This window comes from Peromyscus leucopus, chromosome 7, assembly GCF_004664715.2.
Source record: "Peromyscus leucopus breed LL Stock chromosome 7, UCI_PerLeu_2.1, whole genome shotgun sequence".
Classification (NCBI taxonomy): domain Eukaryota; kingdom Metazoa; phylum Chordata; class Mammalia; order Rodentia; family Cricetidae; genus Peromyscus; species Peromyscus leucopus.
The window spans coordinates 6835486-6857981 of record NC_051069.1 but is presented as its reverse complement, the minus strand read 5'-3'; the positions used below and the strand labels follow the sequence as shown (position 1 = coordinate 6857981).

Genomic DNA, 22496 nt, shown 5'->3' with positions numbered 1-22496 from the left:
GGCCTCTGTAGACACCAAGTGTGCATGTGGTGCACATAACGCATGCAAGCACAAAATAAAAGTACATTTTCTTACTAGTACAAAACTTGAGGATGGAGAGGTTTCCCTTTGTTTTTCGAGACAGGGTTTCTCTGTGTAACCCTGGCTGTCCCAGAACTTGCTCTGTAGACTAGGCTGGCCTTGAACCCAAAGATTCGCCTGACTCTGCCTCCCTAGTGCTGGGATTAAAGGTGTACAACACCACTGCCTGGCAATGGAGAGATTTCTTAAAAGGAGTTGGAGAAGAACATTATCTGAATAACTTTCTAAACCAATAATTATACTATATTAATACCACATTCCAAAGCGGGGAGGGAATTCATTTTTTCTAGTGTATTAATTTCAAAGTTCAAAGAGGAAAAACAGAGTAAATTGTTACATTTCATCAAGACCAAATATTTTTAAATTTTAAAAATTTCTGGGTGTGTACATGTGTGCGTGTGTATCTATGTGATATATATGTGAGAGTGTGAGGATGTGTGTGCCATGGCAAATTTGAAGAGGTCAGAAGATAACTTTTGGGACTCAGTTTTCTCCTGTCACTGTTGGCTCTGGGTTCTGGAAATTGAACTCAGGTTATTAGACTTGAATGACAAGTGCCTTTTCTAGCTAAGCCATCTCACTGGCTCCACCAATCCATCTCACTGGCTCCACCAATCCACCTCACTGGCCCCACCAATCCACCTCACTGGCCCCACCAATCCACCTCACTGGCCCCACCAATCCACCTCACTGGCTCCACCAATCCACCTCACTGGCTCCACCAATCCATCTCACTGGCTCCACCAATCCATCTCACTGGCTCCACCAATTCATCTCACTGGCTCTCCCAATTTTTAAAAATTAACCAAATTTGATAAGCCAATACATATACACTTATAAAACAGAGTTTTGTTTGTTTGTTTTGTGTATATACTTTCATTTTCTTCTTCAAGACAGGATTTCTCTGTAGCTCTGGTTGTCCTGGAACTCACTCTGTAAACCAGGCTGTCCTCAAACTCACAGAGATCCACCTACTGGTGCCATCACCACCCAGCCCTTATTTTTATTCTTTGAGACAAGGCTTTGCTATGTAGCCCAGGCTGGCCTGGTGGGATCCTCCTACTCTGCCTTCTGAGTGCTGAGATTACGAGTGTGTACTACCATGTCCCACTAAATCCACTGATTTCGTCTAGCTTACTATTACCATGTAGTTTGGGAGAGATCTAACCTACCATTTTTCCAAAGTGGTGTTAATCATCTCAACATCATATATTAAATTCTTTCCTTACAGCTTAAAATGTTAGCTTCATTTTCATTGATTTATTATTTCTCTGCATGTGTACAGCTAAGGAATGAATGATGGTCTTACCCACATTACATAAGTGATCTACCATTGAGCTACACTCTTGTCCCAAGCCAATGTTAATTTTAGTCATTATCAATTTCACACACATATCTGCACACAGAGAAGCACAAATACACAAAGTAGACATATTAGTTTCTTTCTGGATCATACATTTCATTGAAATATTCTGTGTGTATATACGTGTATGCACACTTGCAAATGAGCATGTGCATGTAAAGGCCAGAGGTCAATGTGGGCCATTGTCCTCAATTACTCTCCACCTTATTTTTTGAGACAGGGTTTCCCACTGAACCTGGAACCTGCCTATTTGACTAGATTGGGAGTTTAAAGTGCCCTCCTGTCTCTGCCTACACAGCTCTGGGATTACAGGAGTGCCACCATGCCCAGCTTTTTTATACAGGATCTAGGGAACAAACTCAGATCCTTTTCCTTGTTCATCAAGCACTTTACCAACTAAGCCATCACTTGGGAACACCTTATTGATTTATCTATTGCCTAAACTGTGCTTTTTTGGAGGTGTTGTTTTCTTTTAGGTCTTTGTTTTTGATCAGAGAGTAACACATAGCCCAGGCTAGCCTCAAACTCACTACTTGACCTTGAACTCTTGATCTTGTCTCATCTTCTTAAAGCACTAGGATTATGTATCTGCACCACTGTGCCTAATTCCATGCTTCATTTTGAAAATCCTTAGCTACTCTGTATATTTTCCTTTCTAAATTAGCAATTATTATTTTATATTATATTTTTATTTTTTGAAGTGCTGGGGAACAAACCCTGGGGCTTAAGGATACTAGGCAAGTGCTATACCACTTTGCTACCATCCCAGCCTTAAACATTTTATTTACTTTTTTGTAATGCTCGGGTTTATTATTTTTGTTTTTTTTATTTGTGAAACAGGGTCTTGCTATATAGCTCAGATTGATCTGGAACTCAGTATGTAGCCCAGACTAGCCTTATACTATGTATCCTGTGTCTTTAGTCTCTCAAGTACCATGGTTACAAGCATATGCCGTCATACACAACTCCATCATTATAAAATTATTTGGGTATGTGTATGGTACCTGGGTTGATCTATGGCCTTGTGCATGTTAGACAAGTTATACACCTGAAATATATTTCTAGCCCACCATCATTAGCATTTTTTAAATTTTATTTTGTGTGTGAGAATGTGCATGCATGCATGTGCCATAGCATGCGGGTGAAGATCAGAGGACAACTTGCAGAGCTGGCTCCCTCCCTCTACCATATGGGTCTCATAGAGCAAACTCAGGTTATCGGCTTAGCAAGGAGGCACCTTTACCTGCCAAGCTAATTTGTTGGCCCTCCATCATTTTTATTTCTTTATTTTTATCTTTATGTGTATGATGGTGCATGTATGTATGTGTGAAAGTATGGGCAGATATGTGTCATAGTACGTATAATGGAGGTCGGTGAACAACCTGAGTTGTTGATCCTCACCTTCTGCCCTGGTTGAGACAAGTTTTCTTTGCTGTTTGTCATTGCACACACCAGGTTAACTGGCCCGTGAGCTTCTGGCAATTCTATCTCTGTCTATGTTGCCATTGGAATAATGAGATGACAGACATGTGGTACTGCACAATGGCTTCACACAGGTTGTGAGGATGTGAACTCCGGCCCTAAGACTGGGCAGCAAGAGCTTTACACATTGGGCTGTCATCATCATTATCATTATTATTATTTGTTTTTTGTTGTTGGTTTTTTTTTTTTTTCTAAGGCAGGGTTTCTTTTTTGTGTAGCTTTGGCTGTGTAGCTCTGGAACTCTGTAGACCAGGCTGGCCTCAAACTCATAGAGATCCACCTGCCTCTGCTCCCAAGTGCTAGGATTAAAGGTGCTTCCACCAACACCCGGGCATCATAATTTTTTAAATAAACCAAACACCAGATTCATTAGAGGGAAACCCTTCACAGTCAGACTGCCCCTGTTCTCAGCTCCCCCCAACCCCCCGGAGGCCTCCCACTTACCTACTGTGATACTCAGCTAGTGGATTTTCATCTTCTAGGATCTTCCGCCCTGCAAAGTCAATGGTGACTTTCTTAGAGAGCCGTGAGGCATGTCGGAGTTCTCTCAGCTCCTCCTCTCGTTTCTGCAGGGCTTCTCGCTCAACTTTGGACAGCCACTGGTTAGAATCACTGGCAAAGTAATCTGACTCATCATCAATGACTTGGGTCCTTCGGATACTGAGCAGGAAAAAGGTGGAAAGAAAACACACACACACACACACACACACACACACACACATAGCAAGTAGGTCATGGGTTGACAAATATGGACTAATTACCACTTAACTTTTGCTATTGTGGAGGCTCCCATATCAACTATGAAAGGCCAGAATGTTCTAAAATCAGGCTAAGCTCTTCCTGACTTGAAGCTACAATGTCTATCTTATGTCTACTGCAAGGTTCAGTTCTGCTCCTAGAACTAATCAGCCTCAGGCAGTGGAAGACATACCATCATAATTCACTGTCCTTCCTTTCCGACAAGCCCAACCTTTTACACACCCTTCCATTCAAGCTCCAGCCCTCCAGGCTGTGGATCAAAGGTTACACCTGATGACTGGGATGTACCTTGGTTTTGTCCAATACCAGTTGTTATTCCAGTAACTTACTCAATATTCTACCCCATCTACAATTCATTAGGGTCTGGTTTATTACTATAGACCCATCTGTCTGCTGATGTTTGCATTGAAATCTCAATCCTATGGCTTAATTATTAACACTTAGGGTATTTTATTCATCTGTTACTGTAACAGTTTCCACATCCCTCCTCCTCACTCTAGTTCTTCATTAATACACGCCCAAGTTCTAAGATTATAATGATAAGAAACTTGATGGCTGGAATTCTGACAACTTAACCCTCCTATCATTGTATAGAAAATAAACCTGGAGCTCACAGAAAATGAATACACCAAAACCATAAACCTAGTTAAGACCGCGTTTCTCCATAATGACTAATTATTGACACACATAAGCATAAGGAAGACATTTAAATTATATTCATATTCAGGGTACAAAATGATTTTGTATTGAAAGATTTGGTACGGGCCTTGACACAATCTGATGTGCGCCCATCTCCGCTCCCCACTAATAAAATTTAAAAAGATTGTATTTGCCCTGACAGAGGAAATTAGTCTCAGCATCTCTTGTATGGTGAATTAAAGGCTGGCAATAACTGAGTAAGAGCTGGGCAGCCCTGCTCTAGAGAGTGAGCTCTTTGAGGCAAGGGTTCAGAAGTCTGTCGGGCTCTTCCTAGAGCTAGAAATACAATTTCAATAAATATTTGCTGAATTCATGAATAAAGTCTCCAGGCATGTTCCAGTGCCTTCTCTAGCATAGGGTCTTGGTTCAGTGTGGTTTCAAAGAGTGTGTAACAGTCAGCATCTGGAGGGTTGTACTGGGAGTTTAAGGAATTGACATTGTTCACAGATGTGCTTAATACATTCTGGGGCTCTGGATTAAGTAGAAAGAATGCAGCTCGTGTCTGCCAGGATTTTATTTTTACAAAAGTCTAATGCATGGAGACCCTAGTCCTTATTTAAAAAAACAAAACAAGCAAAAACAATAACAAAAAAAAAACCTCTATTAAACCAGAAAATCTTAAATATTTATTACCTGAAGTTTTTGATAATTATTTTTTTCTTGAGACAGGGTCTCACTATGTAGTCCTGGCTGCCCTGGAACTCACTCTATAGATGATGCTGGTGTTAACTCACAGAGATCTGTCTGTCTGCTTCTGTCTCCCAAGTGCTGTGATTAGAGGCGTACACCAATATGCCTGGCTTGGTTTTTGCTTAATTTAAACTTTCTTCAATTTTGTCTTTAGCACAAAAATCTGTGTGCTCTCTGTGTAATATTTATACTGTTCTGCAATATACATGGTTTACTTAACATAGCTGCTCTTTGGTTTGAAAATATAGTCTTCAAAATTTTTTACCCAACAACTAGATAATTTGTCACTAAATAAATAAATGTGATCTGTAAGTTCTTTGTGCAGAATGTTTAAAAAAAAAAAAGATTTAGAAGAGACAGGTGTGGTGTCTAATCCTAGCACTTGGGAGGCAGAAGCAGGCAGATCTCTGAGTTGGATGCCACACTGCTCTACAGAGTGAGTTCTAGTCCAGCCAGGTCCACAGAGTGAAACCCTAACAAACAAAAACAAAAGCCAAGATGCCATAAAACCCCCCAATACAGCTAGCTCTTCTTTGTTATGAGCCCTTTCACACTCCACTCCAAGAAGGTATCAAGTATCAAAGCAGTATTTATTTTATGACTTTTTGTGTGCTTTGCCCGCATGTATGTGTGTGCTCTTTGTGAGTGACTGCCGAGTGTCTGTAGGCGTCAGAAGAGGGCATCTCTCAGGGACTGGAGCTACAGATGAGTGAGAGCTGCCACACAGGTGCTGGAAATTGAACCTGGGTCTCTGCAAGAGCAACAAATGCTCTTAGCTTGTGAACTGACTCTCCAGCCCTCCGAATGGTGGGAATCTATGGGTGAGTTTCTGTCTTAGCACGTTAGTCTAGCCCACAATACCTAGTTCTGTCGAACTCTAGCAGCTTTTCTTTGTGCTTGATAGCCTTCTCCAAACCAGACTTAATTCGAGATTCTTGATGAGGAAGAAGGTCCTTGGTAGAGATGTCCACCTTTCCAGAATTTTCTGCCCCTGAAATTCAATAAGAAAAACAAATAGTTTCAGCTCTCTCACAGAACAAATTTGTTGTATTGTTGTGCAGCAATGAACAAAATATTTGCAGATCTAGTTCCAGCCTGATGATCTGAAGCATTTAATGAAATGGAAACATTTAAGGTCAGACCCAACCAACATCAAGTGGTATCTGATACTAACAGTTTGTCAAGAAAAAAAAAAAAAAAAAAGTATGTTTGGTTTATTCTTCTTTAAAGAAATTTACCGAGGTGGTCTTGGCACACACCTTTAATCCCAGTGAATTTGAAGCCAGCCTGGTCTACAGAGTGAGTTCCAGGACAGTCAGGGGTACACAGAGAAACCCTGTCTTGAAAATCAAAAACAAACAAAAAACAAAACAAAAACAATAACAACAAAAACCCCCACAAAAACCCAAAACAACAACAACAACCACAACAAAAAAGAGTAGCTTGGGCTACATGAGATCTTATCTCTCCGAAGAAAAAAAAAAGTAAAGGGGTTCTCAAAGAGGCCAAAAAAAATGTCTTTAAAAACAGTCTAGCATGTATTCAGTTCACTATGTGTCCCAGGCGGTTTCACACATGCCATGCTCCTTCCACAGACTCCAGAATGCTGTCGTTATAGGTTTATTTGCACCACCATGCCTAGCTTAACTTTTTTCTTTTTATATTTTATTTGTTTTGTGTGGGGTTGTGTGTGTGTGTGTCTGTCTGTCTGTCTGTGTACCAGCCATGAAGCACACATGGAAGGCAGAGAACAACTTGTGGGAGTCAGTTTTCTCAGCAGAGGGTGCCTTTACATGCTGGGCTATCTCACCAGCTCAATTTTGTTTTATTTTTATTTTTTAGTAGGTAAGAGTTTTGCTGTGTTATCCAGGATAGTCTGAAACTCTCAAACTCCAACAATCCGCCTGCCTCAGTCTCCCAAATATAATACTTCAGGTATGTGTCACCCTAACAAAAAGGTCCTTAACTATTTTTGTCAGATGTTCTCAAATATAAAACACAACATTTTTAGAAAAAAAGAGTACAATTCCTATATATGTTCATCCCTTGGATGTCAGCATTTATCTTTTTTTTTTTTTTTTCGAGACAGGGTTTCTCTGCGTAGTTTTAGCATTTATCTTTATAAGGATTAAAACTGAAAAATTGGAGCTGAGAGCCTTGCACCATAGTACACACCTTTAGTCCCAGCACTCAGGAGGCAGAGACAGGCAGAGCTCTGTGAGTTCAAGGCTAATGTGGTCTACAAAGCAAGTTCCAGAACAGCCATGGCTACACAGAGAAACCCTGTCTTTAAAAAAAAACAAGCAACAAACAAAAAATATAGTTTCATCATTTTGGGGGTTGGAGAGATGGCTCAGTGGTTAAGAACATTGATCTTCCAGAGGCCCTGGGTTCAATTCCTAGCATCTACACGGCAGCTCACAGCTGTCTGTAACTCCATTTTTAGGGGATCCAATTTACTCTTCTGGCCTCTGAGGGGAATGGACATCCTCACACAGACATACATGCAAACAAAACAGTAATGTACATAAAACAAATAAATCATTTAAAAAAAAAGCAGTATGTAAAATAAATAAAAAATTTCTTAATAAAAAAAGAAAAAAGACATCACTGAGAACTTGCATCAGCATAATTCTATTCATCACTAGTAATATAATTAATAGTAATCAATAGAATTTATTATTAACTAATTTACAATTATTTTCTTCATTACTATCATTTTTCTGTTCTAGGATCCAATTCAAGAGTCCTAGCGTTTAGCTGTAACTTAGCCTGCTTCCATCTGGCATCTCCTCAGTCTCTTTCATCTTCCATGTCCTTATTCTTAAATTTTCAACCCACCATCATAACATCTTGGCCGCAGCAGTTCAAACTGTCATTCATGTTCTGATGGTGACTTTCTTTCTGTCAGTCTCATTTTTTTCTACTTCATTATTCAGTATCTTCTGTAAGAGTTCTCTCTTCCTTATTGTTTAATCATTTGTTACAGAATGAATATGGATATGAATTTTTTTCTTTGGGTTATAATCTAATATTACTGCTCATTTTGCTGCTCAATGGTATACAGTTTTAATAGGAAGTTTTAAAAAAATGCTTGTTGAGGGGCTGGAGACATAGCTTAGCTTCAATCACCAGCAGCAAAAAAAAAAAAAAAAAAAAATTGTTGAGCCAGGGGGGTGGGGGAGATGGGGGGGGGTCAGTACATGCCATTAACCCCAGCACTTGGAAGCAGAGGCAGGAGGATCTCTGAGCCTGGTCTAGAGAGAATTCCAGGACAGGCTCCAAAGTTACACAGAGAAACCCTGTCTCAAAAAAACAAGAAAAAAAATTGAATTGTTGAATAAGGGAGGCCTCCTTACACACTAAAAAACAGTCTGCCAGGCAATGATGCACACCTTTAATTCTGTCACCAGTGAGCTCCAGGCTAGCCAGAGGTACATAGTGAGGCCCTATCTCAAAGGATGAAAAAACAAAGCAAGAAAGAAACATGAGATTTACCTGCCATGAGCTTCTTTAGCAGTTTCTGGCTTTTGTTTGAGTCACGCTGTAAAATGTCCTGTTCTTCATTAGTACATACCTATAAAGAAAAATAAAGAATTATCATTCAGCAGTTGAATAATACTGCTTGCTTGGAATGCTATAAAAAGTAGCCTCAACAGGTAGATCTTTGAGTTCAAGGCCAGCCTGGTCTACACAGTGAGTTCCGGGACAGCCAGGGCTACACAGTGAAACCCTGTCTCAAAAAACCAAAAAAGTTCATTGCTGCAGATATTCCTAAATAACTAGATGATTATATATACTTATATTAAAATAATATATGTCTATACACATAAATATACATATACCTACTTTCAAAGGAAAAATATTTGCTTCTGTTGAGAATACTGAAAAAAAATCATGGCACTTTTCAAAAGCTTTTCGTTCTAACAATAAACTCCAAATCTGACAATAGAAATTATAAGGAGATGTTTTTTTAGAAAGAACCAGAAGCTTGAAGCTAGAGAGATAGTTTAGCAGTTAAGAGCATTGGCTACTCTTCCAGAGGACCTGGGTTCGATTCCCAGCACACACATGGCAACTTGTAAAGTGTCTGTAACTCCAGTTCCAGGGGATCTAATTCCCTCCTCTGGCCTCTGAGGGGACCAGGTACAAATGTGGTCCACAGACATACATGCAGGCAAAACATTTATACACATAAAATAAGAAAGAATCAGAGGCAAGTATGATAGCCTAGGTCTGTAACCTCAGTACTTCAGTACTTGAGAACCTGAGGCAGGAGGACTACCACAAACTTGAGGCTAGCCTGGTTTATACAGGGAGCTCAAAGACAGTTATTAATGAGCCTGGGCTACTCAGGGAGCTTGAGGCCAGCCTAGTTACATAGTAACTCACTTTTCTACCTCAGCCTCCAGAGTGCTGAGATTTCATTAAACATTGTAGGGAAGAAATTTCCTAAGAGAAACGACAGAGGATTTGAATGGCTGTGATTATTAACTCAAAGCAGAGTGTCTTATTTAGGGTTTCTATTGCTGTGATAAAACACCATGACCAAAAGCAGTTTTGATAGGAGGAAAGGGTTTATTTTTTTTAATATCCTTATTTATTTTCTTGAATGTTTTGCTTGCATGTGTGTCTGTTCAGCCTAAGTATGACTGGTCTTGCAGAGGTCAGAGGTAGGCATCAAGCCCACTGGAACTGAGGTAGAGGCAGCTGTGAGCCACCATGTAGCTGCTGGAAATTGAACTCAGGTCCTCTGCAAGAGCAGCCAGTACTGTTAACCACTGAGCTATCTCTAGCCCCCAAGAGGATTGATCTCATCTTGTACTTCCAGGTAATAGCTCATCACTGAGGGAAGTAAGGTAGGACCTCAAGGTATGAACTTGAGGCAGGAACTGACAGGTAAGGTAGGAATGTTGCTTTCTGCCTGCCCACCCACCTACCTGCCTTTTCCTTCCTTCCTTCCTTTCCTCCCTTTCTTTCTTTTAAAGACAAGGTCACATTCTGCAGCTCTAGTTGGCCTGGAACTCACTATATAAACCAGGCTGGCCTCAAACTCAGAGATTCTCCTGCCTCTGCCTCCCAAGTGCTGGGATTACAGGCAAACATCATCATATATCAGCCTGTTTTCTTATATATTCCAGGACCACCTTCCCAGGGGTGGCACCATACACAATTTCAGGGTCTTCCCACAATAATGACCAGTTAAGAAAATGCTCCACAGGACTGCCTATAGGCCAATCTTAGGAAAACATTTTCTCAACTGAGGTCCCCTCTTCTCAGATGACTCAAGTTGACAAAAAAAAAATCAACCAGGGCATACAGGAAAAACAGAACAGGAAAGAAGGACTTTACCAAAGAGCCACAGAATAAGCAGGGGCCAGAACCCTCTTGCTCGCACACGATCCGCCCACAGACCAGACAGTTATTGATGAGCCTGTGCTTCTGGCCCAGGCAGTCACATGGGTGGCGACCAGGAAGCAGGACTGCAAGTTTGTCTTGTCCCTCTCTTGTGTATAAATTGACAAACTTCGTCTTCTTCTTCACCGAGTTGTTGCTTTCTTGTGCCTAATTGTACAAAGACACCACGGGGGCACTGATCAACAACAACAAAAAGAGTCAAGGAGGAATCGAAAGCCTGAGTTCTGTTCAGCAACACCTTACAACTGTCCACACATCACTAAAGAAGGGGATACAGATTACTTATAGTCAGGGGCCCCATCAAAGCAAGGTAATTGTTTTCTAGCACTTGTTTTATTTGTTAGTAGCTCTCAATCACCTAATATGCCTAGAGCAAGGTAAATGTAGCAATTAAATCAGCTTCAGATGTTTTTAAAAGGAACTTTTTTTGTTGTTTTTTTGTTTTTTGGAGACAGGTTTTCTCTGTGTAGCTTTGTGCCTTTCCTGGATCTTGCTCTGTAGCCCAGGCTGGCCTCGAACTCACAGAGATTCGCCTGGCTCTGCCTCCCGAGTGCTGGGATTAAAGGCGTGCACCACCACTGCCCGGCAAAAGGAATTTTTACAAGTGTAAAAACATGTATGAGTGTGTACATCCCACGGTGTGCATGTGGAGGTCAGGGGACAAATTTCAGGTGTTAAGTTCTCTCCTTCTACCATGTAGGTTTAGAGGACTGAATTCTGGTCATCAGTTTTGGTGGCAAGCACTTTGATCCACTGAGCCATATTGCTGCCCCTTGAGATATTTAATATTGCACATGCAGATGTTTTATCACCCAAATATAGTGAGTTGGGTTTTATTTTTGTTTTTTTGTTTGTTTGTTTGTTTGTTTGAGTAATATTTGGCTTGAACTACTATGTTCAAACTAGAAGATGACCTTGATCTTCCCGCCTGTACCTCCCGAGTGCTGAGATCACAGGTGCACATGATTACACACTCAGTTGATAAGCAGTGCAAGGGACAGAAAACAGGGCTTCTTCATACATGCCAGGCAAGCCGTCTACCAGGTAAGTGAGCTACACCCTCAGCCCTATTTTTTCTTTTTTTCTTTTCTTGTGTTGGCTATTGAATTCACATTCACAGATCTCAAAGCATAGGCAATCAATAAAATAAGAAAAATCAGTAGGAAACTTATTCATTTAGAAATTAATAAGAAAAGAGACAGAGTGTAACTCTTGGCACAGCATATGGTTAGCTCATGTGGCTCTACCTTCAATCCCTATTACTAGGGAGAAAAACAGACATAAGAAAAAAGATAACACAATAAAAATAGGAATTTCATAGAACAGGTATTCAAATGATCAATACAAACATTAAAAAGTGTGCAACATCTTTAGCCATTAGAATAAGACAACATAGCACTTGGTGTCATTCAGTGGTTGAAGTACTTCCTTAGCATACACAAGGCTGTGGGGGAATAGGGATTCAAAGTAAAGAATATATAAATATTTCTATAGTTCTTGATGCATACTGCCAAACTCTAATTTTATTTTTAATCATTGACAACCTAATAGGAAATATCTCAGTGATTTAATGTGTATTTATCTGATTAGTATACACATCTTGGTTTGTTCATGCCTTGGGGCAAAGGCATGAGAGACTTTAGGTGCTAAAATTGAACAAGTTCAAAACAAACTAGGAGTATGAAGAATTGGTCACCCTGGTTCCTAGTAAGTTTAAATACCCTTATATAACTATTGGTTATATGTTCTTTGTTCATTTGTGATAATCTTTTGTAAATTTCATTCCCCTTGTTTTTGCTTTAGTTTTACTTTTTTTTTTTCCCAAAGATTTATTTATTATGTATATATACAGTGCTCTGCCTGTGTGTATGCCTACAGGCCAGACGAGGGCACCAGATCTCATTACAGATGGTTGTCAGCCACCATGTAGTTGCTGGGAATTGAACTCAGGACCTCTGGAAGAGCAGGCACTGCTCTTAACCTCTGAGCCATCTCTCCAGGCCCCACTTTTTAGCTTTTTGAGACTAAGTTTCATTCTGCAGCCCAGGCTGGCCTTGAATGTGAGAAACTTCTGCTTCAGACTCCTGAGCACTGGGATTACGGGTTGAGGTCACCATGTCCACTTCTCACCCATTTTTTATGCATGGTACCATACTCCTTAGATTAATTCATTTTCTTCTTTTGGGACATTTACCTTGTCAAGTTGTGCTGACTATAAGTGTTTCAGTTATCTGGGTACAGTGGCTATAAACTGAGCACTTGGAAGACTGAGACAGGAGGGTTTGGAGTTCAAAGACAGCTTGGACTACACAGAGAATTCTAGGCATGGTTATTAATGAGTTTTGAAGACTAAATAATGATAATAATGGTAGAAGAGAAAACTTTCAAAACAGGAATACTATTCATCTATCTTTTATTGTTTTTCAGGTAGAGTCTCACTATGCATTCCAGGCTGGCCTAGAATTCACTAAGTAGCCCAGATTGGCCTGGAACTCTCAATCTTCCTGCCTTGGTCTCTCAGTTGCCTGACAGTTTGGTTTGTTTGTTTGTTTGTTTTGGGGGGTGTTTTTGTTTTGTTTTGTTTCATATTTGTTTGTTTTGATGCAGAGGAGAGTTCAAACACAATTCCTCACCACCACAAATTATGTAATTGAATTTCCCACATTTGTGAAAATCACAGAGGTCAACACATCCACAGTGCAATGGATAAGCCTGGTGCTGGGAAAACCACATTTCTGATCATGGTATTTCCCCTGCTAGGTAAACAGGCCTGGCAATTTTAGTAAAAGCAAGAACTATATAATCATTTAGTTTTTACTGCCCTCTCAAATGTTGAAGTCGAAAGTAGGGCGCTTATTAATTATTATCCATCCAGGGCTAGGAATATACCTCAGAGGCAGAGTGCTTGTCTCACACGCATGTACAAGGTCCTAAGTTTGATCCTTAGTATTAAATAAAATAAGTCTTGTACAGAGTGGTGGCACACAATTGTAATCTAGAACTTAGAAGAGGGAGGTAGGAAGAAGGAGTTCAAGGATAACAGCAAGTTAGAGGTAGCCTGAGCTACACGCTGCCTTATCTCAAAAGGAAAAAGGTCTGCCACACCACACAGAAAGAAGTATGTGAGCTTCTGTCCCTAAAACCCACCCATTTGTTAAAAACCACCTTGGTAGACCAATTTCTATTCTTTGTCTCTGAAACATATTAGTCATTTCCTCTTCTCCACACAGCCAGGAAAAGCTTAATTTTGTAAGCACTTACCTTGGCTAAATCTAAAGGTGTTTTGACCTCTACAGTTGGATCAGGTTCAGGAAATGCAGGAACTTCCTGTTTGTTTCTTCCTTTTCTCCTACTCCGCTTTAGCTGGTCTACTGATCTCTGTGTATCTAAAACTTCTTTACAGAATAAAATAAAATACACACAATACAGAAAGAGAATAGCAAGGTTTATTACTTAGTTTCTGTAGGTAAAACCTGAAGGTAATTCTTAATATTTACAGCCAAGACACAAAATCAAGCAGAACTACTCTCAATTCAAAATTAAACCATCTTCATGATTGTGGTCAATAACAAATAATTCTGAACAGAGCTAGTGATGGAGAGTGCTTGCCAAGCACCCTGGATTGGATCCCCAGTACTGGAAGAAGAAAAAGAAAAAGGAGAACCCAAATAATACTAAATGGAAGTTAATAATGTAATATTTTACACTGTGTAATAATGACATATTATTTAGTTTGGTGTTCATCATTTGTGCTATATAAATATCATTCATAATCAGTCAATACTTTCACTCAAGTATACACACATCATTAAATATATTTATAAAAATAGGGCTGGAGCCGGGTGTGGTGGTGCTTGACTTTAATCCCAACACTTGGAGGAAGAGGCAGGCAGATCTCTGAGTTTGAGGCCAGCCTAGTTTACAAAATGAGTTCCAGTACAGCCAAGACTGTACAGAGAAACCCTGTCTTAGAAAAAGAAAAGAAAAAAACGAAACAAAACAAAACAAAAAGAACAGGGCTGAAGAGATGGCTCAATGGTTAAAAGCACTGGCTAGGCATGGCTCAGTTTCAAGTACACACACATGGCAACTCAGACCGTCTGAAACCCCAGTTCCAGGGAACCCAGTTCTGTCCTCTGTTCTGCAAGGTCACCAGGGATGCATGTGGCACAGACATACATGCAGGCAAAACACTCATACACATTAAATAAATAAATTTAAAAAGAAAGAAATCTTAAAAAGTATATTTATAAAAATAATTTTTTGTAGTGTTAGGGATTGAACGCAGCCTCTCACACCTGTTAGACAAATGTCTTATCACTGGGTAAGGACTCAGTCCTTGAAAGATATTTCTTTTATCCATTTGTAACTTTTTGAAATTATTCTGAAGTTATTACTGTGCCTAGAAATGGATTCTTCTGTGATTTTTTTTTTAATTTAAAAATGGTGGCTGGTACCCAGTATGGTGGAACATGCCTTTAATCCAAGTACTTGAGAGGCAGAGGCAGACAGAAAAAGCCTGATAGGTTAGAGCAATATTCATTACTAACTGAATAGACCTAAGCTGAAAACATGTACACATAAGATTCTGTTTAAGTTAGCTGTGAACAAGTAATACCTTGTGGCAGAAAACAGTGAGCTTTAAAGCCAAGCACTTACCAATAATACTTCAATTATCACTTTACCACGATAACTTACCATCTTTTTTCCAGCACTGCTGAAAAGACTCAGAAATCAACTCCTGATCATTCTTTTGCCATCTGGCGATAAGATCTTCTATGAATTGGCCTTTCTCCCCCTCGTTCCCCTGTAGAAGGTCTGTCACGTATTCTCGTAGCTCTTCAGCACTCTCAATTGACAAAACATACCTCAGAGGTAAAGACAGAAATTGTTGAAACAAGAATAGCTTACTGTATGACTTTCAGAAATCATAACAGGGATGAAGGTACTAAACATTATTCATCAGGGCTGAGGGTAGCTTAGTCATACAGAACTTGCCTAGCACTCATGAGGTTTTGGGTTCAATTCCAGCACTACTTCAAAAACACAAACAAACAAAAAGCATTCATTAATTTATTAAGAGGGTTTACTTTGAGCCATGTACTAAGCTAGGTGCTAAGGATATAAATCTGATGAGGACAGAGACCCTGGCTTCAAGTAGGTCATAATCTAACTTACACGGTAGGCATTTACTGTTTCTCAGGATTTTATGAAATTTGTGTGGCTGGAGAGATGGCTCAGCAGTTAAGAGCACTTGCTGCTCTTGCAGAGAACATGAATTCAGTTTCCTGCACTCATATGGTGGTTCACAATCCTCCGTAACTCCAACTCCAGAGGATCCAACATCTTCTTCTAACCTCTGTGCGTACCAGGAACAAACACAGTACACAAACCTCCATAGGCAAAGCACTCACCCACATAAAATAAATCCATTTTTTAAAAATGAAGGAATTGGGGGCTGGAGAGATGGCTCAGAGGTTAAGAGCACTGGCTGCTCTTCCAGAGGTCCTGAGTTCAATTGCCAGCAACCAGAATACTGTATACATAATAAATAAATAAACTGTAAAGAAGGAACTGTCCCATCTTTGGAAGCACATGTACTAGAAACAGGTGTGTGGAAACTGCAGCCTATGGGCTTCATGCACTCCAGGACAGCTATGAATGTAGCTCAACACAAAATTTTTGGCCCCCTCCTTTTGCTAACTCTATCACATGATTCTGAAGTGTGAATTTTGTAGATGACGGTATCTCTCAGAAGGTTAAATATGGGATGATTAGACACCTCAGCAAGTAGACGTGCTTGTCACCAAGCCTAATGACCTCAGTTTGGTGGATCTAAGTGGTAGAAAAAGAGAGTCGACTCCCACAAGTTGTCCTCTGACTCCACAAATGTGTGTACACATTCATAAATAAATAATTTAAAAGTTTTTTTTGTTTTGTTTTGTTTTGTTTGTTTGTTGTTTCTCTGTGTAGCTTTAGAGCCTGTCCTGGAACACCTTTAATCCCAGAACCCAGGAGGCAGAGGCAGGTGGATCTCTGTGAGTTGGAGGCCAACCTGTTCTACAGAGTGAGTTCCAGGACAGCCAGAGTTACACAGACAAACCCTGTCTCAAAAAAAAAAAAAAAATTACATTTTAAAAAAACTAGAAAGTTATGCTGGAAAGTGGTGGCATATCCCAGAACTCAAGAAGCAGAGGCAGGTGGATCTCTGTGATTTTGAGGCCAACCTGTTCTACAGATCGAGTTCCAGGACAGCCAGGGCTACATAGAGAAACCCTGTCTTGAAAAAACAACAACCAAAATTCTTTTAATATTTAAGACACATATGAAATTATCCACATTCTTACAATATTACATCTGTGTTGTTCTCAATTAAATGTCAAACAAAGCCCAGCAACTGCTTTCATCCTGATGTAATAGCTTGTTGCCAACTAGTGAACACTTAATAAGTACTTTAAATAATATTATAGCATGCGTAGCCTGAACGCTTATGATCAGCAGGCTTCTGTCTAACTTATAATGTTTTTAAAATGTAAGCAAATGGTAAGCCATACTTAAAGTTTCAACTTTAAGACAGTCCGGTTATCTGAACTCTTCCTTGTCAAGAAAGGAAAAAAAACTAATTTCTCTCAGCCTCAGAAAACTGACTGTATTTCTTATAATTCTGGAATAGCAATTAATCCAGTTTCTTTTTGTAATCTTCCCTCCACATGGATACTTTGAACCTCAGCTTCTGCTAATTTTGTTCTCAGGTGAGAGGCATCTTTTCCAGTACATTTTAAAGAGTCTCAAATCATAATCCATATCCTTTATTGGATAGTTTATTTAGTATTGAAAAGCTTATTCTGTGTTCCCAGAAAGCCCTCAGCTTCTTCACATCGCAGAACTCGTCAACACAGTAAACCCAATTTGTCTATATCATCTTGGTTGCCCCAGAGACTGGCTTATAGCAACAAATTAAGTTAGTTATTTCAAGCAAATATCAAATAATCATCATCTGTTTCATAAGAATTTTAAAGGCAAGCTCTATTAATTATTCACTTTCTAAATAAAGGGGTGGGAGTTACAAAAGAGTAACTTCATTTGCTGAAGATTCCAAAACTGATTAAGTGGCAACAGATAACCGAAGCTGTGACTCTCCAATTAGAACTATCTATACTGTACTAATGTCGTCCTCATGTAAATTATGGATTCTGTTTGATACAAACTACAACGTTCAGAGTAAGAAATTTCTAGAAAGCGAGTCTTGATTTGTTCACTCTCCACACAATCTGTAAGCAAACCAGTTCCCGAGACAATCTTTTTTTTTTTTTCATTTTTCTTTATTAAGAAATGTTCTACTCGCTCTACATACCACCCACAGATCCACCCTCCTCCCTCCTCCCACCCTTCAGCCCTCCCTCCCTAGCCACCCCACATCCCCCAAATTAAGGTCTCCCATGGGGAGTCAACAGAGCCACCCGAGACAATCCTACAGGTCTAATTATTACGATGCTGTCAGTTTCCTAGGAAAGTGCGTATGGTCTGACATACTGATGTAGGGGCTAAACTGAAAAAGTGGAGGCTAAAATTCAAACACTAAAGTCCCTCGGCAGCCCCTTTTATCATATTTCTTATCAACTTCTTAGTCCTCTTGGCTTTCCGGTTCGCCCTACCAGGTCGTACCACAAAGTTGCTTCCCGCCTCGTCCCTGGAACCCATCTTACTGTATGATCTCCTCGCTGACATCCAGGGCGAAAGTTTTCCGCAACTGCTGTGTGCACCAGTGTACCAGCGGCTCCAGGGACGCCGCCCCAGCCACCGCCATCTTCCCCAACCGGAACCAGCTGGGCTGCAAAAGCTTCTCGTCCTGCGCCGGACTAGTTCCCTTCACAACGGCGACCTCGCCGCCTAGGGTTCCGCAAGCTTGCACCGCCCTGCTCGGTCGCACCGCCTTTGAGGCTGATCCCGCCCACTTGGGCCGCCTCCGGTTTCTATCAGCTTCCGGGTCTGTTTACACGTGTGTGTGTGTGTGGTGTGTGTGTGTGTGCGCTTGAGTGATTTTTCCACATACAGGTGTACCTCCAGAAAGTACATTGGCAATTGTGCTAAGACAATATATGCACCTATAGAAGAGCTGTAATAGGAATAAAAGAAAGTAGGACCCCGAAGGATGGGTACAGCTTTCAAATTTAGTCGGGTTCCAATTGTAGAACATTTACAACAGCTCTAGTCAGGAAGATAACAAATCCAAAGCCTGTTTGTGGTATGAAGTGAACTCAAAGCCAGTCTTTGTAACTTAGGGAGGCCTTGTCTCAAAACAGAAAGGAGGTAGGGTGGAGGGAGACAGGGCATAAAGCTCAGTGGTACCCTGCCTGCTGAGCATGTGAAAATCTCGGGGTTCAATCCTCAGCCAGACAAAGCAAAACAAAAACTCCACTCCTTGCAGGCTGTTTGTAAGTACTGTAGTAGTTTTTGTTCTGATGATGGTGGTGCTTATTTTTAGTGCCATCTGTAACTGAGACTAGAATCACATCACTACACATGAAGACTAACAACCATCTGGAAGTCCAATTCCAGGGACTCCCACACCCTTTTTCTCTGGCCTCCACAGGCACCAGGCATGCATGTGGTGGTGCACTTACATACATGCAGGCACTTACACATACGGGAAAAAAAAAAAACCAAACTTACAAAAATAAATTACATTAGCTGGGCGTGGTGGCACATGCTTTTAACCCCAGAACTCGAGGAGGCAAAGGCAAGTAGACCTTTGTGAGTTCAAGGCCAGCCTGGTCTATGTAGTAAGTTCCAGGCAGCCAGGATTATTAGTGAGACCCTGTCTTAAAAAGTTATCATATTGGGGCTGGAGAAATGGCTCTGCGGTTAAGAGCACTGACTGTTCTTCCAGAAGTCCTGAGTTCAATTCCCAGAACCCATATGGCGGCTTACAACCTTCTATGCCACAGAATCTATGGGATCTGGTGCCCTCTTCTGGTCTGCAGATGTACATGCAAACAAAACATCAATATACATAAACAAATCTTTAAAAAATTATCATATCTATTTGTGTGTTTGTCCACGTGTGTATATGTCTGTGGGTTACCACAAATGCACAATGCACATGTGACAGAGGACAACTTGTGGGTGAGTTCTTCCCTTTTACTATATGTGTGGGTCCTGAGAATTAAACTCAGGTGGTCAGGCTTGGCAGCAAGAGCTTTTACCTTCTAAACCATTTTGCTGGCCCACCAGCTTTTCTAAAAAAGCAAAATACAGTCAATGTTCATTAATGGTGAGAATAAATTTTATCCTTTCATAAAAATCTGATGCATTCATTTTTAATTCTAGTTTATTCAAATCATCTACTCTTTTCTATATTTATTCACTCCCATAGTTTAGCTCAGTGGTAAAGACTGTACTTAATTGGGTCACATCTCCCGTAGCAAGGTATAAATTTAAACAAATTCCATTAATACATAATGCACAACAACTTTTCTGTTCCCCTTTTCTTGAAAATGTTTGTAACTTTTTCTTTAAGACATTAATTTTGTACGTGGGCGGGTGTGTTTCAGTGCTGTGGCACTCAGGTAGAGGTCAGAGGACAACTTGCAGGAGTCAGAAGTTTCCTTCTACCTGTGGATCCTGGGACTGGAACTCAAGTCATCCAGTGAGATGGCAAGAGTGCTTACCTGCTGAGCCATCTTGCCAGCTCTATCGCAACTTTTCTTAATGTGTGAGGTTTTCAAGATGTCCATATTTAAGTCACACAATTCTGTTTTATTTAATTTTAAAGAAGGCCTTTTCCAAAGCAATATTTTTGTTTTGTTTTGTTTTGTTTGAGATAGGGTCTCTCTATGTAGCCTTGATTGTTCTGGAACTCCATATGTAGATAAGTCACAGACACCCTCCTGCTTCTGCCTCAGCCCCAATCATCATCATCATCATCATCATCATCATCATCATCATCATCCCCTCCTTCTAGACAGGGTTCATGCATCCCAGGCTGGCCTCAAACTCAGAGGCCCACCTGCCTCTGCTTCCCAAATGCTAGGATTACACTCATACTCTATCGTGCCTATCTTTATGTGGTGCTGGGGAGCAAATTCAGGGTTTTATGTATATTAGGTGAGTGCTGTACCTACCAATTAAGTCACATTCCCAGCCCCCAAAGTAGCCTTTTAATTAAAAACATTTGGTAAGTATCATCCTTTTTTTGTGTGTGTTTTTCTCTAACGTGCATCCCTCATCAACATCATTGGTGTTAAAAGACAAAAATCAATCAGAACTACATTAATATGTAGATTGTCCATGTATGAAGAGGTACATTTGACATTCTCTCTAGCCATTTGGTAGAAATGCAAGAGAAAAGACACATTCTCTAGGTCCTTTTTCTCTGCAGGACTCTGGAATGTGAGTTTAAGCAATTCAGACCTGAGTAGAAGGTCTTTAACTGAAAAGGAAACAATGCCACTTAAGAGCCAGTGTGCATTTTCATGAGGCTAAATGACAATAAAGGAATGCTTGTTGATTTTTCTGGTGGGAATTTGGTTGTAATCTAACACTCCAGGGTTAAGATAAACTACTATTGCTAATATTATGATGTTAATTCAATGACTGTCTAAACCCTTTATTTTTCTTTTTTAAATGATTTATTTATTTTTTATGTGCATTAGCATTTTGCCTGTATGTATGTCTGTGTGAGGGTGTCAGATCCTCTAGAACTGCAGTTACAGACAGTTGTGAGCGGCCATGTGGGTGCTGGGAATTGAACCAGTGAACCTAGGGCCTCTGGAAGAGAGCAACCTCTTAACTGCTGAGCCATCTCTCCTCTTTTTTTTTTTTTTTTTTTTTTTTTTGCAGGGGGTGGGTGTCTTTCTTTTCTTTGTTTCTGTTCTGTTTCTCCTTTCTCCTTTCCTCTCTCCTTCCCTTCCCTTTCTTTCTCTTCTCTTCCCTCCCCTACCCCTCCACTACCCCTCCCCTACCCCCTCCACTGCCCCCTTCCTCTTCCCTCCTCCCCTGCCCTCCCTTTTCTCCCCCTTCCATCAGTCCCTTTCCTTGCCTTGTGGTGTAGCCCAGACTGGCAAGGAACTCACTGCCTCCCCAGGGCTGAGATTACAAGGTTCACAAGGCCTGGCTTTGAAATCTGTAGGTTGTATAACACCATGAATTGGTGGTTTGGTTAAGGTCTGGAGCAGATTTTGTTGCTGTTCGCGCCTAATTCACTGGAGAGAAGTAGCACTGTACTTACGCTTTGAAGGTGGCCTTTCAAACAAGTGTTTGTTAGTGGGAAGCATCCTGCAGCAAGCACAAATGCTCTCACTCCGTGCATGACATTCAGAACAAAGACAAATTCTTAGGAATATTATGATTTTTGAAGCATAGGGTCAGAAAATATTATGATTTCTTTATTATAGCATTATTCTCATGTGGGTTGGAACTGTAGCCTTTTTACACTTAACAGATTTTTAGCTTTGTGGCCATGTTTATTTATTTTTATGTGTGTATGGACAATTTGTCCAATTTTTTAGTCTTACGTGATCTGAAAACGTTTTTTAAAAACACAGTAAAAAACTAAATTGCGTTTACCTTTCTCCCACCTCAGAAAGTTAATTTAAAACACTGCAGATATTAAGGATATTAAACTTTAGCTTTGATTTGCATCTAAAAATCCACTTAATTTTTATTTTCACTTTCAGGGTTTAATCACCATGGATTTAACTCTGTAGTAACTTTTGAAGAAATATTGCAATTCCTATCTTTACTATGTTTTATTTTATAAGCCGACCCACTTGGCTAGTTCACAACCTACCTCGGGGCCCACACTTGGCGCACCCCTGGAGTCCTGGTACCGCCCACCAGGAGTGGGTACGAATCACGACCACTGGGGCTGATGGACTGGCCAGCAAAGCCTGGTCTCGAGGCTGTCACCCGCTGGACGCTGCCAATTGGTTCAGGGTGAAGGCGCGGAACCAATAAGAGCCACGGTTCTCAAGAGCTTGGAGCGCGCGGGAAAGAGAACCAT

General features: G+C 40.5%; 1 protein-coding gene and 1 non-coding gene across 5 annotated transcripts in view; both read right to left on the bottom strand.

Moving 5' to 3' along the window:
* Trip4 (thyroid hormone receptor interactor 4) overlaps window positions 1-22361 on the bottom strand; it is a 61674-nt gene extending 39313 nt beyond the window's left edge. Inside the window, exons 1-7 of one of the 4 annotated variants that reach the window (XM_028866424.2) lie at window positions 22284-22361; window positions 15191-15360; window positions 13754-13887; window positions 10427-10639; window positions 8573-8651; window positions 5936-6065; window positions 3371-3586 (exon numbers count right to left, since the gene is read on the bottom strand). In XM_028866424.2, coding sequence (XP_028722257.1) covers window positions 3371-3586; window positions 5936-6065; window positions 8573-8579 — 353 coding nt within the window. In that variant the 5' untranslated portion in view covers window positions 8580-8651; window positions 10427-10639; window positions 13754-13887; window positions 15191-15360; window positions 22284-22361. Of the gene's footprint in view, window positions 1-3370; window positions 3587-5935; window positions 6066-8572; window positions 8652-10426; window positions 10640-13753; window positions 13888-15190; window positions 15361-18198; window positions 18419-22283 lie in introns of those variants that run through there. The other 3 variants (XM_028866416.2, XM_028866407.2, XM_028866398.2) reach the window with 3 other exon arrangements.
* LOC114692130 lies at window positions 13098-13260 on the bottom strand. Its single transcript, XR_003734353.1, has one exon. It is a non-coding gene; the product is annotated as a U1 spliceosomal RNA (small nuclear RNA).
* Window positions 22362-22496: the final 135 nt, after the last annotated feature.